Below are 14,754 nucleotides of genomic sequence, written 5' to 3'. Positions count from 1 at the left end.
TTAATTATTATTTTCAAGAAACAATCAGCAGCAACTGTTTTGACAAGGAGAAAATTAAGCAGATCATCTAGACTACTGCATATTGGCAATCAGCTTGGTAAATTGAGAATCTGCAGCCGTTAAAGTAAATCTAGGTCTCGGCTGTCATGATCCTGCCTTGGCCCTACTGTGTAGTTCTACTCATTTCTTTGCTACGGTACCTATTCAAGGTGTTCACTCCTTAAAGCAACCAGTGGGTTTTTGTTTTGTTATGTTGTCAGGTGGTTCAGCTCTGTGAATCAGCTTACAACAGGTACCACTCAGCAAGGCATAGACAGGAATGAACGTTCAGGTGCAGGCAGGAGCACAGGATTATTACAATTTGATGTAAATCAGCTTATGCAATTTGGGACACAATTTGATCTTAAGTTTAACAATTCCAGGTCCTACTTCACCCGTCCCCATCTAGTTCTTGCCCTCTGCCAGTGAATCTGGTGATTGTGCATCCAGAATGCAAGTCAGTTAGAATCATAGAATCATGCAATGGTTTGGGTTGGAAAGGACCTTTAAAGATCATCTAGTTCAACACCCCGCCATGGGCAGGGACATCTTTCCCTAGATCTGGTTGCTTAAAGCCACATCAAACCTAACCTTGAACACTTCCAGGGATGGAGCATCCATAACTTCTCTGGGCCCCCTCATCATAAAAAAAGTATTCCTTATGTCCAATCTAAGTCTACCCTCTTTCAGGTTAAAACCATTGCCCCTTGTCCTGTCACTACAGGCCCTGGTAAAAAGTCTCTCTCCAGCTTTCTTATAAGTCCCCTTTAAGTACCATAAGGTCACAATAAGCTCTCCCTGGAACCTTCTCTTCTCCAGGCTGAACAACTCCAACTCTCCCAGCCTGCCTTCATAGCAGAGGTGCTCCAGCCCTCTGATCATCTTCATGGCCCTCCTCCGGACTTCACTCCAACAGGTAAATGTCCTTCTTACATTGGGGGCCCCAGAGCTAAACGCAGTACTCCAGGTGGGGTCTCACCAGAGCAGAGCAGAGGGGCAGAATCACCTCCCTTGACCTGCTGGCCATGCTTCTTTTGATGCAGCCTAGGATACAATTGGATTTCTGGGCTGCAAACACACACATTGCTGGCTCATATCCAATTTTTTGTCCACCAGTATCCCCAAGTCCTTCTTCACAGGGCTGCTTTCAATCCCCTAGACTGTACTGATACTGGTGATTGTCCTGACCCAGCTGCGGGACCTTGCACTTGGCCTTGTTGAACTTCATGAGGTTTGCATGGGCCCACTCCTCAAGGCTGTCAAGGTCCATCTGAGTGGCACCCCTTCAGGAGAACAATGTTTATTCTCTGGGGTTTTTCATCCCCTTCCTTTCAATGACCTAATTTCTTGTTAGGTTAGTTTTCCCAACCAACTCAACCTGCAACTATATAACCATTCTATCTGACAAGTAAAGTCGTATCAACACAGAAGGAAACCAAAACAGGAGAATGGAGGAAAAAAAACCAAGCAGCAGCACTCTGCAGTTGCACTGAATTAACTGTAACATCATTAGTCACGCCACTAGCATAATCTTTCAAGCCTGCTTTTGATAGATGAGCGCATCCTTGAATACATCCAATTGATAACTATTCTGTTTATATAAGAGCTTAAATTTTCATCAATGCAGTTTAATTCCATTACAATTAGTTTCAATATTTTCCTTATCAGTACTTGATGGTTTTGTATGAAAACAGAATTTTAAGGAGAAATGATGTCATCTCTGAACTTCCTTTTGTAGAGCAGCAGGCCTGTGACACAAGATGTTCCAGAAACAGGTAAAACAGTTGGAGGGCTTGCATTTTTTTTACCTGGCTTTCTTCCTTTCAAGTAGATTTCAAGTTCTCACCTTTTTTCTTTATAAGTTTTCATATATTTTTTGAAATGTAGTGAAATATTTTAAAATGTAGTAGTTCTGAGGGATTGAAATAAGCAAACCAGATTCTTTTTTACAGGAACCACCATGAGAAGAAAACCATGCTTTTCAATAATGCTATACAAAACATTGAGCTACTACTCATTTGACCTTTAACCAGGAGAAATACACTTAAAATAGCCTCAAATAAGCTAAAGACTTCTGTTTGTTGACTCAATTTTATAACAATTTAGTCAAAAATGAACTCTGTTACAAGTTTAAATTCACAATATGCCTTAGCCAACATGCCTTAGCCAATGAAACATTCATATTAAAATAGAAGTCATAAGCAGGAATATTTTAAAGCACTTTTAAAAATACTAAGTACCATAAGGAAAGAAATAACTGTCAAAAAAATGCAATCAAAATAAAGAACCTGGAAAAGACTAATTTAGTTTCACTGAAAAGTACAGCTTCAATTCATAGAAATGTTTATGGTTATTCACATTTTATGATGACTTATTAATGATTGGAGGATAGCCATTTTCCACACACACAAATTCAATCTCCAAGGCCTTTGCTACATTAAAACCACTTGGAGAAACAAAACCTCAAGTTTTCAAGCATTTGTCCAAAGCATTTCAAAACAAAGTTACATGGGACCTATCAAAAGGATAGAATCTAATAATTACAGTAGAAGCACTTGTCCATCACCTCATCTTTTAAGAGAATGTTGGGAATAAATTAACCAAAGTTTTGCTATCCCTGTAACAATTTCTGTTGTTACTAAAATAATACTGAAACAATTTCACAGAAAAGATCCTCTACACTATACAAGTAGCTCATTTGAAAGCAGGGAATAATCAGAAAGAGAAGGTATGAACATAAAAAAAAAAAGAAGCAGCAATCTGCTAAATATTTGTAACCATAATTGATTTTCTAATCAGCTCACTGAAAGCAGCAAATGAACCCTGAGTGCAAACATCTGCCTACCAAACATCGCTAAAAACAATTCTTTGTTGCCAGTGCAAAATAGAAATCATCACCTTTCAGAAACTTCCACATTTCTAGCAAAGGTCAATTTTGGTCCCATCGTAACCCAGGAATTCACAATGACTTATTTTAGTGCATATATTCTGATTTTGTAATCAGACTATTTTTACTTTCTAGCAAGATTCAAAATGTTTATCTGAAATGACACAGATCTGAAAAATAGGTATTAGATAAATATTGTTTGATGCCTATTGCAACACAAAGCCTATACATTTTAATTCAGGTAACTTTTTTTAAACTGAAAAGTCCAAAGGTTCTACTTCATGGTGCATTAGCATTGCAGCACAAAGTGTTTTAGTACATTAAATACCAAATACAGATGTTTGGACTCCCATTTAATCTATGGTAGGTCATATGGATTCCTCCCTCACCTAAATGCAAGATGTTCAGCTACATATTTACTGTTTCTTGTAGATCCTTCTAATCTTCATAAACTTTTATGTCAACAAATGCGAACATGTACACACAAATCCACCGTTCTTAGTCTTCAACTTGCTGCATTTAACAGAAAATTGTGCCTGCATTTATAGCTTCTCCACATAGAAAAAAATTCAAACACTTTGTGAAGTAGCATAAGTACCAAGTTTTAAATGTATGTTTTAAACATATGAAGATAATTTCAGGAACTATTAAGACAGCAATTGTTTATAAGTTGCAATATTAATGACTTAAAAATGAGTAAGCAAGACAGCTTTTCATCACTTCAGTGAGACCATTTTACTTGGGAGACTTGAGCAAATATCCTCCATGCTTGGTACTGAGGTGTGCAACATGCCTCTAGAATTGGAGATTTCAACTCTGCTCTAGAACACCATACTACAATGAAACGTGCAGACATTTTGATGAAAGAAGTGGCACGATTTTTTTTTTCCTTTCTTAATACTAAGCCAAACTTGCAGCAGATTTCTCCAATGGGAAAACCTACTTCTCCCCTGTTATTCACAGATGTACTGTTTCTCAACAACCTTAAGGTAGTTTGAAGCTGTGGAGCTAACTGATTAATGTCACTACTTACAGACAAGAAAAATCAATTTACCTGAATGCCATCAAGCAACTTGCTCATGCACCAGTAACTGTCGGCTTCTATGTTCTGCAGCACTTCTTCAGGCAGACTGGAAACATCAAAATTTTCTACCACTTCTTCTTCTGTTTCAGGAAAAGAGAAAGACAAGTCAATGAAGTGCACAGAATAAATAAAGCAAGGATGAGGAAAATAATTGAAAACAAAGACAACCACCACTAGTCAGAAACTTCAACATACGTTTCCTTTAACAGGGACTAAATGAATCATTTATTGCTCAACTGTGTCATCTAATGGATTTACATGTTAATGAATATTTAATTTCTTGCAGACTGTGAAAATCTCAAATCATGCCTGGTTAACCAGAAATAATATATAATAAATTACTTCATTCTAAACATTTCACACCTGAAAAAGGATCATCAGAAGCACTTCAAGAGTCCTCAAGCTATGTACGAACAATCTCTGCAGAACATGTCTATATTTGCATCATGCAAAAAAAAGTCTTGACAGAAGAAAAAACCCTGAAAAATACTTTTTAGAAAACCAGTGAAATTTATTTAGAAAGCTGACTACAGCTTTTCAAGGAGGATTTGTTTTTCAGGCAAGCATTTGGAATCAGAAGGCAATTAGACAAAAGGAAACAGATGACTCCTTCCCCCATCCCCAAAAAAACCCCTGATTCTCAATACTGGAAAAGCACAGAATCCCAATGATGCCTAACGCATGGAAACTGAGTCTTTCACACAAGTGTGTTAAAAGAAATTCACATTTCACTGTGAACTGAAATTTTACCACCTAAGCCACATTGTTTTATTTTTAAACCATGGCATCTGAATTAATCCATTTTGAAAAGAACACAGAATGTGCTGCCTTGCCAGCTAACTCCCAAAGCTCCCATACAGCCACAGAGTTTAACAGGAGCTGGGAATGCTCCGAGTAAATGCTGTAGCTACCCTCTTGCAGCAGCTCAGTGTCTTACTGTATCAAGATGAGAATCAAAGAAGCATCTTTCCCAGCCCTGGTTTCTTCCCATGGAGGGGAAGGTGCGGGAGAGAGGTGTTTGATTCTACTTAAACAGAGTATGATATACCAAAGAAGGAATTTCCTCCGTTACACAACTACAAGGTAGCATAGAATAAACAGTAAGAGAAAACCAAGAATATGTAATATCTTAAAACTCCTCTATTATCTGTCTCATAGCTTTGCAGTATGTCATTACAGAAGCCTAAGTACATCTTTAGATTGTCACATTTGATTATGCTACCTTAAAGCACTTATTTGTCAATTGGTAATAAGCATGAACATTACACATTATAAAATAATTTCAACATACCAGGGATTTTACCACTATACTAGTAGACACTGGTAGCAAGGTGTTACCAAATCATTCTTGTTTGCACTGGGTGTCTATATGTGGGTGTGCATCTTTTAAGGGATCATTGGGTTTGGACTGTGAAATATTAACAGCTGTAGGACAAGAAGATTAGGTCATGCTGCTAAAACATTAGTTAAGATCTTGGGAAACCTGGTAAGTAAAACAGGGGATTGCAGCGGAGACTCCGTAAAATAAAAGCACACAATGATCTCAGAGGTGGCAGGACTGTAAACAATGCACCAGTATGTGCACTGGTTATTAAAGGAATGCCTCCTTTGCATTGGAGTACAGTTTTAAAAACCCAGTTTCTAAAAGAAGATCAACAAACAAGTATCCAACATATTTTAAATACCCTATATAATAAACTCAGATATAACACTGCCTTGCAAAACAATGAAGAAATATTGAGTAGCAGACTGCAACAGCAAATCTTTTTAATAGCAGATCCTTTTGTGAGGAGGAAGAAACTCCTTACCCGATGTCAGCAGCATATTCCTCCCAGCAAAAAGGAGGACAGACCCCCCCAGAAATCAGTATCATACTCCTCTTCCAGCAATGGACAGCAAATTTGCACAATGCTTTGCGGAAAACGTGGGTAACATAGGCTGTAAATGGGAGGTAACGCTCCCCTCCAACATCATTCTGTTCAGTTCCCACCACTTTCTCTATTAGATTCCCCTCATTAAAGACAGCTTCTCAAACAAACTTGGGTTCATTTCATTTATTAAATCTAACCCTTCAGAAAAAGCATGTTAAGAGAAAAGCCTAGCATAATATAAAAGTTTTTTCATGATAAAGATGCTTGAATACAATGGAGATAACAGGAAAGGGTTGAAGGCAAGCAGACCAACATGAAGAAAAAAACCAAAACATCTAGCAATGAAGAAACCTAACTCAGATTAGACAAGTAGCTAAGGTAATACACATTTGGCAAAATTAATCCAAATTGAAATGGCAGTTCCACAGCTCAAAAAGAAGACAACAGAAAGGTCCCTCCAAGTCTAGAAAAAGTAGCAGATTATTATTGTCAACATGGTCTTTACTAAGTCCACTAAGAGAAAAATTACTAAGAGTACTCACAAGACTTACTCACAGAAAGACTGAAATTTACTAGACTTCACATGAACAAAAAAAAGTCAATTTAAGATGACAAGTTTCATATGAACCTGTGGAAAAAAAAAATATCAATATTAAGTAACTATCTATCTACCTCCAACCTGATGTGCCTTGAGATTTTAAAACAAAAAAGAAACCCCCACAATTTTCAGTAGAGAAGCCTTTTTTAATAGCTCAGAAGTGAAAATTAAGGATGAATATTCCTATTAATTTAGAAAAGAAAGACTTTTCCAGTCAGAAAAGAAGATGAATGATGTATCTTTACAGCAGAAATTAATTTTTTGGTATATCCTACACATTAACTCACAAAAATGTCTTACAGTTACAGAGTTTATGTTTATTATATATTCATAAACCAGTGCCCCAGTGGAAAAAAAAGTATAGTTAGTATTTTTAATTTTCATTTTAGTATTTTAAACAGCAAAAAAAGGAATAACCCATTCTCTCTCTGCCTCACAATATCTACAGAAAAAACAACAAAGGAACCAGATTTCCTTATATTTATATAAAACACAAACATATATTGAACTTTATTCCCCCTGAAAGAAGCAGTCTTCAGAGGCCCTCCTTCACAAAACACTTGCTGAAAGAATCACATTACAACTACTTAGATAGTGTGTTCCTTTGCAAATTTCCTGCCTTTGAGCACCTTTTCTTTTCGTGATACTGCTATCGCATTTCTGAACAGCAAGGAAGTTATAAACCATATAGCACACCACAGTAACTCTTCTGCAGGTGGGCATGAAAAGATAACAAATGAGAAAGACTTTTTATCTTCTCTTTCTCATCTTTCTTATCTTACCGCTTTTTTGTCCTTCTCTTTCAAAATCTACCATTTCACACTATATTCTCATACCACGATTTAAACCAACAAAAAAGCTGAAGATACACCTAACCATGGAAGGTGGGCATCTTCACCTCCCTTCAGAGCCAACACAGAAAAACAAGTAGTGACCGAGTATTAGCTGTCTTGTTCTAAAGTAGAAATCTAAAATAAGTCAGATGAATCACATCCAAAGAAAATCCTATTACTTAATATTAGCTGTAAGTTGAACTTAAAAGGATTGCCTCAGAATGCAGACCTCTAAACTGTCAAAGTCTAAACTTAGCTGAAATGAAACTTTAAACGCCCATCAAAAGACTTCCTATCCTGTGACTGAACTACCTGCAACAAGCAAACATGACAGGCTGTGAGAAAACAACGGCAGTTGGAGAAACAATGCTGAAGCAACTTGGACAGCAAAGCCACCCCAGCATTAATGTTTTGGAAAAACTAGATTCTAATAGTTCTAATAAGGAAGGACTATTAAATTAAAAAGACAATTTTTAATTTTTTTTTCCCAGAAAACAGAATATAGCTTTTAAGAAACATCCTCCAATGGTTCCAACTACTTTTCATCACAGGTATCTTCACCAAGCACAAAGAGGATGTCAGGACAGGCCCTTCTGAAAAAGAACATAGGTCTCACGGAAATTCACTATTCTAAGTAGAATTCTCATTATTCACGGGACAAAGTATTAGAGACGGAAAGGCAACTATTATCAGGTTCTTTCTGCTTTAGTGTGGCTGGTCCTATAAATCAAAAGATACAGATAGCATTTAGAAACCATCCAATTCTTTCACTAAAAGAATCCATAGTCCCTAAATACAATGTCACAGAGTCACAAGCTCAACCATTACAGAAATAAAAATAGCACTTGTAGGAAGTACTCATCCAGTTTTCTTGTTCTGTCTATCCCTTTGGAAGAGACATCCAAGAACATTATGCTTTTCTGTGGCTTATACTGACTGATCTTTAGCATTTTCATAAGCCTCAAATGTAAAACAAGTATTCAGGATTTTTCATATGTTCTTTAAAAATATAAGCTACTTCCAGTCCAATTTTCATTCCTATTCTGCTTCTCAGGCATCACTATGTCATCTCTTCTAATGTCAGATAATGAAGTTATGAAATAAAAAAAAAAAGTCTAATTAAATATGTAAGACAACTCAACTGTATTTCAATTATACACTAGTAGTATTTATCCTATGTAAAACAACTGTCCCAAACTTCAGCTTAAAACTCTGCAACCAAATATTTCAAAGAGTAAATCTAATTACTTAGAGATATATTAAAATACATTTTTTCACTAGATCAGATAAGCTGTATATTTTTGTATATGTTATATTAACTAGTACTTTTTGATTTAAATGTGGTGTATGGTGAACAAGGAGCTACACTGTGGAAGCCATCCAGATGCTAAATCTAAGAAAGAAGGCACAGCATCACAAAAGCCACCAAACAAGCAAGTGCTCAGTGATGTGCAATGGTTTCTGCTGCATTAATTCACCTTAACTTGCTGCACTGTACTGAGGAAGTTCAAAACTGACTCTGAATATCTTGATGACCCCTTTCCACGCTTCAGCTGAAATAAAAAAAGGCCATCCATTTTCATGACAAGCTCCAATTACGAAACATCTGATTGGCAGAATAATATGCAAAATAACAGTTTACATATTTAACATTTATTCATTTATTTGTGTAGGCACATAGTGCAAAGTGCTTCTTTTTCCATGCAGTTTTAAGGGGAAAAGCAATCAAGCTGCGTGTTACTTTTTTTTTTTTTTTGGCTTATTTAGATGAAGAAATAAACACACTAAAGAAGTTTAGAAAAGAAAGAGTGGAAGGGATTTCAGGACAAACCAATAAAAGAAGCAAAAATAATATCTCGTACTTTTGGGATGGTTATTTTCATTTAAGACTTGTGCTTGAAAACAGAATTGCAAATTCTGGCTTTAGATAACTTTAAATTTATTTTCAATGAGTGAAATCTGAATGGACAGTAATATAAAGATTAAATAACAAGAATATGGGGGAAAACAGCAGGCCAATGTGTACATGTATCAGTTTCTGGGGGAAAAAGATCACTGCATAAAATTTCCCGATTACAAAGTCTCACAGCAACGTTTCTCATTTTCTTCAGTCTCCTGCAGAGATCTTTATCGTGTTATCTATGTAATTGTAGAAGACAGTAAAATAGTTGCCGGGAGGAAAACTGCTGTAGCATGGAGTCAATGACATGCTGATCCGAATATGTGCATTGCTGTAAGCATGGTATTAGCTGTTCTTTACTCATTCCCAGTGTATGCTTCTGAAACTTCCCACAGTGCAAAAGAGCAACTTTTTCTAAACAGCTTTAGCTGGATCCACTCCCAAAAGCAGAGACATAAGGATAAAATGAAAAATAAAACAATTATTACTTACAACTACTTACAGATTTATTCTTCCAATGACAGTAGAAAATAACCATGCTAAAAAGATGATAATGGCTTGCCTCCATTAAAAATAGGTTTTAATAAGAGATTAAGCCTAATTGATGATTTTGGTAGAAGTTGTTCAAAATGTCAAAATTAAGTTCATATCTGATCTCTGCCTTTTAGATGTATCTTATTTCTTCTAAAAAACACTTGATTTTCACCTTTTCAGTACAGATCATGGGTAAAAACATCTGCCAGTACAGACAGATGGAATCATACAACAGAAATTTTTGCATTAAAGAACAGGAAAATTTTAATTTCAGAGAGAATTTTATTTATGAAGAAATCCTGTCCTGAAATAAAACTTAAATACCAAAAACGTATGACATTATTAAAATGGATTAATGATATTGCTACAGTAACTAACAGCCCTTTCAATGCATCCAAATAGCCATCTGTGTTCAAGTGTGTTCAAATGCAACCAACAAAAAGGCAACCTGCATTCAGAATTTCTCTAAATCTGTTACTACACCAACACCAATACTCAGTCTTTATAAAGTGGGAAAGAAATGAATGTAACTTGCTGGTTTTACTAATTCATTACACTAAGCAAGCTCATACAAAAAATATCTCTGTCAAATAAAGCATATATTCTTTCAAAGGAAACTAATTTTTAATGAAACAGACATTTAATTGGCTTATTAATGTTTTAATTTTAGCTTTTCATCTTGAAATGGTGTCTCGGCACTCAGAATCAGGCAAAACTCTGATGAATTCACTGGAGTGGGAGGTAGGGGACGAAATGGATGGCGGTATAAGAAAGATCCACTGCTGAAGTCCAAAACAGACTGTAAGATCATCAGTAAATTATGATCGTTCTTTACATATACCCAATATAAAAAAATAATACATCGAAACATTAGAAAGGTTAATTCTCTGAACATCCTTAAATTGTTCTTTTTTCAGCACTAATTTGTATAAATATATTTCTCATCTAATATATAAAAAGTATTACCATATACTTCAAGTCCAAATTATATTGCTTTTGCAGAGGTGCAAGGAAATAATTCTGACTGTACATGCACAGGTACTTGTCTGTACAAAGTTTACTTTGCTGTAATTTACTTTGTTGTAATCTACTTTAGGTCTATCTGAAGATACAACATCTAACCTAAAAGTTACCAGCTAAGTATACAAAACTATACACACACAACTGTATGCAGAGGTACACAGTATTATTTCCACATCTAGATCTTACCTATTCCACTTCAAACTCGGTTTTGAAAAAGCCTTATGAAACAGCTATTCAGTAACAGCTGCACTAAGACAATGTTTTTCTAAGGAGATCAGGACATAATAGAGCATTTAAATGTAAATTCTTTCAGTAACAATTACCTAATTAAATATGTACATAACCACATCAATATCTCTCATTGAAAAAATCCTAATTACATATTAATCTGATAGAAATAGCTTTTGAGCTGTTAAGGATTAATTACCAAAATAAAAACTTCCCTTTGTGATACTGCAGTCACAAAGGTAAAATTAAAAAAAAATTAAAAGAACTCAATCAGCTCATCAGTCCAGGCTTAGGTAAACATGACCTTATTGCATTTCAAATATTCCCCTATTACCATTCATGTTCTCACATAGACAATGTATTGTTGACTTGTCTGGTTTAACACTGTTAATAATCTTACACTTGTTTTCTGTTGATCTGCTACAATTTCCTTAAGATGCAATAAGAACAAAGATAAATATCTTTATACATCAGCATAAGAATGTTGTTTTAAACATTAATCATTTTACTTTATTAATTCTCTAAATAACTTTACTACACATGAGGAATTATATAACCTCCTTTGACCTGGAGAACAAGGTAAATCACCATCTCCAAAAACACTGCAAGCTTGATTACATTGACCTAATTTTTATGGTCATCAAAAATTAATATATGACCCTGCAAGTACTCTTAATTTTTTCTATCCCAAAAGAGCATATACTTCATATACTTATTCTCTAATTCCAGATTCTGCATAACAGTAATCAGTAAATCATTGAGAGACTTCCTTTAGTGGGCCTACATGCTTGCTAGTAAGAATTTTCTACTCAGGCTTTTTCTAGACTATATTTTAATGGCAATTTTTTTTTTTCCCCTGCACACCAATAGTCCAGAACATGCCCTTAATTCCTATTCATAGCCTGCTGCACATATCTACACAAAAATAGGCCTGTTTTTAAGAATGGTAAGTTTATTTGAAAAATAGGGAAATTCTCAGCTCATGTTGCATATTGAACAAAAGACATTGACTCCTCATAGGCTGCAGACTAAGATTACTGCTCAACAATTCAGATACGAGAAAGATGAAAAATATCTTTACTACTTCAACAACTCTACCACCAAAACAGGGTACGAAAGAGAACTAAGTAAACCAGGTGGCACAAACAGGTCTTTGACCCACAGAACTTGCATAATACAAGACGGACAACCTCTTACACAGGTGAGAAATCTGGCCAGTAAATGCAGATTACATTTAGAAAAAAAGGTATAAGCCAAATCTTTGAGTATGACATTATTGTGAAACAGGAGTCTTCAAAGCTTATAAGATGACAGCTCTTAGAAACTTATTTTAGCAACAATGAAGAATACAACATTCAGCACAAATTCTTCTAAGAGTAATCCCATCAGTAGGTTTGCTGCTTTCAACCAAAACAGATTGCCACGGAGAAGTGGTGCGTGTGACACCAAATTACTGGACTAGTAATTAGCATCCAGTATGCATGATGAGCACAGGATGCTGATGAGCATTTTCTTAGAAAGCCTGATACGGGAGTTTCCTGAGAAATCCAAAAGGTGCTTGGAGAATAGGAAATGAAAGCTGAAAGATTAAAGGTTGAACATGTCTCCCAAATCACATTTTTTAATTACCTAGTTTGTGCTTATCATTTAATTTTTTACAGCATCAAGCCTATGTATGCGCATACACACAAACACGCAGAGCACAAAAGAGCAGGAATGGGATAAGAGTAAATCACAGTGTGGACAAACAAGTCTAAAGCAAGCCTTAGGAACAGAGGCCTTGCCTGTGTTAAGGTATGGGATTGATTACAGGGCTATTTTAAAGAGAGTCATTCTAGCACTGTATTTTTTTTAAAATGGAAGAGACTTCAGAAGGAATCTATAAATTAATGTGAATTTAAAATTAATTATTTATTGGACAGGGAAAAAAAAATCAACTACATTAAAGGCCAAAATGTATTTAAAAGATTAAAAAAACAGTCTATGTATCTGCGTATGCAAGGGTGAATTTAAGAAGTACTGGAAATTAATACTTCTTATCCTAAACTATATAAAAAAAGAAATTGTCTTGCACATAATTACTTAAAAGGTAGGCAAAAAGAACTCATTTCAACAATCCCATTGTGGTGGGTTGACCCTGGCTGGATGCCACACGCCCACCAAAGCCGTTCTATCACTCCCCTCTCCTCAGCTGGACAGGCGAGAGAAAATATAACAAAGGGCTCATGGGTCAAGATAAGGACAGGAGAGATCACTCACCAATTACTGTCACAGGCAAAACAGACTCAACTTGGAGAAAATTAACTTAATTTATTACAAATCAACCAGAGTAGGGTAATGAGAAATAAAACCAGATCTCAGAACACCTTCCCTCCACCCCTCCCTTCTTCCTGGGCACAACTTCACTCCCAGATTCTCTACCTACTCCCCCAGCAGCGCAGGGGGACGGGGAATGGGGTTTACGGTCAGTTCATCACACGTTATCTCTGCCGCTTCATCCTCTTCAGGGGCAGGACTCCTCACACTCTTCCCCTGCTCCACCGTGGGGTCCCTCCCACAGGAGACAGTCCTCCACGAACTTCTCCAACGTGGGTCCTTCCCACGGGCTGCAGCTCTTCATGAACTGCTCCAGCATGGGTTCTTTCCACAGCATGCAGTCCTTCAGGAGCACACTGCTCCAACGTGGGTCCCCCACGGGGTCACAAGTCCTGCCAGAAAACCTGCTCCGTGGGCTCCTCTCTCCACAGATCTGCAGGTCCTGCCAGGAGCCTGCTCCAGCGCAGGGTTCCCACGGGGTCACAGCCTCCTTCGGGAACCCACCTGCTCCGGCGTGGGGTCCTCCACGGGCTGCAGGTGGATATCTGCTCCCCCGTGGACGTCCCTGGGCTGCAGGGGGACAGCCTGCCTCACCATGGTCTTCCCCATGGGCTGCAGGGGAATCTCTGCTCCAGCGCCTGGAACATCTCCTCCCCTCCTTCTGCACTGACCTGGGGGTCTGCAGGGCTGTTTCTCTTACATGTTCTCACTCCTCTCTCCGGCTGCAGTTTCTGTCTCCCAGCAACTTTTTTTCCTTCTTAAATATGTTGTCCCAGAGGCACTACCACTATTGCTAATTGGCTCGGCCTTGGCTGGTGACAGGTCCATCTTAGAGCTGAGCTGGCATTGGCTCTCTCGGACACAGGGGAAGCTTCCAGCAGCTTCTCACAGAAGCCACCCCTGTAGCCCCCGCCACTACCAAAACCTTGCCACACAAAGCCAATACACCCATAAAAAGTAATATGTTTAATTAATTACCGGGATAACTTAATCAGGCTAAAGGTTCAACTTCAACTTGGATAAATAGAAAGTAATAAAAATTATCCAAGACATTGTATGTAAATATAACAACTTCTAAAAATTCAGAAGTTTAATTTTTTCAGTGATGAAAGACCATGTCAAGTAAGCTCAGCAACCATTTACATAAGACAATAACTCTATGTAAGTATCAATTCACCCACTCATGAAGAAATTTTTACTTTAACCTGTTATTGTCATGAACTGAAGAACTAAATAAATTCTCAAAGAAACATGGATGGCAGGAAAAATAACTGTTCTTCAGTGACATGGTACACACAAGCCTATGATAGTGGCAGTTTGCTGCAAATTCAAACTATGCAACATTGGTCAAATTTCTTAATCAAAATGACATCTTTCCTTATTTTGTAATCTCCCACATCATCCACAGCTAATAAAGAAATGCACCTTACAGACTTCTTGC

General features: G+C 36.9%; 1 protein-coding gene across 5 annotated transcripts in view; it reads right to left on the bottom strand.

The window, feature by feature from the left end:
* TBC1D22A (TBC1 domain family member 22A) overlaps positions 1–14,754 on the bottom strand; it is a 186,592-nt gene that overhangs the window by 112,871 nt on the left and 58,967 nt on the right. For all 5 annotated transcript variants that reach the window (XM_030015094.2, XM_041123584.1, XM_030015095.2 and 2 more), the window contains exon 9: positions 3,981–4,090. In XM_030015094.2, the coding sequence (XP_029870954.1) occupies positions 3,981–4,090 (110 nt within the window). The remainder of the gene's footprint in view (positions 1–3,980; positions 4,091–14,754) is intronic.

The sequence above is a fragment of the Aquila chrysaetos genome, chromosome 5, assembly GCF_900496995.4.
Source record: "Aquila chrysaetos chrysaetos chromosome 5, bAquChr1.4, whole genome shotgun sequence".
Classification (NCBI taxonomy): domain Eukaryota; kingdom Metazoa; phylum Chordata; class Aves; order Accipitriformes; family Accipitridae; genus Aquila; species Aquila chrysaetos.
Note: the sequence above shows the minus strand (reverse complement) of the source record. Positions and strands in the feature narration are given on the sequence as shown.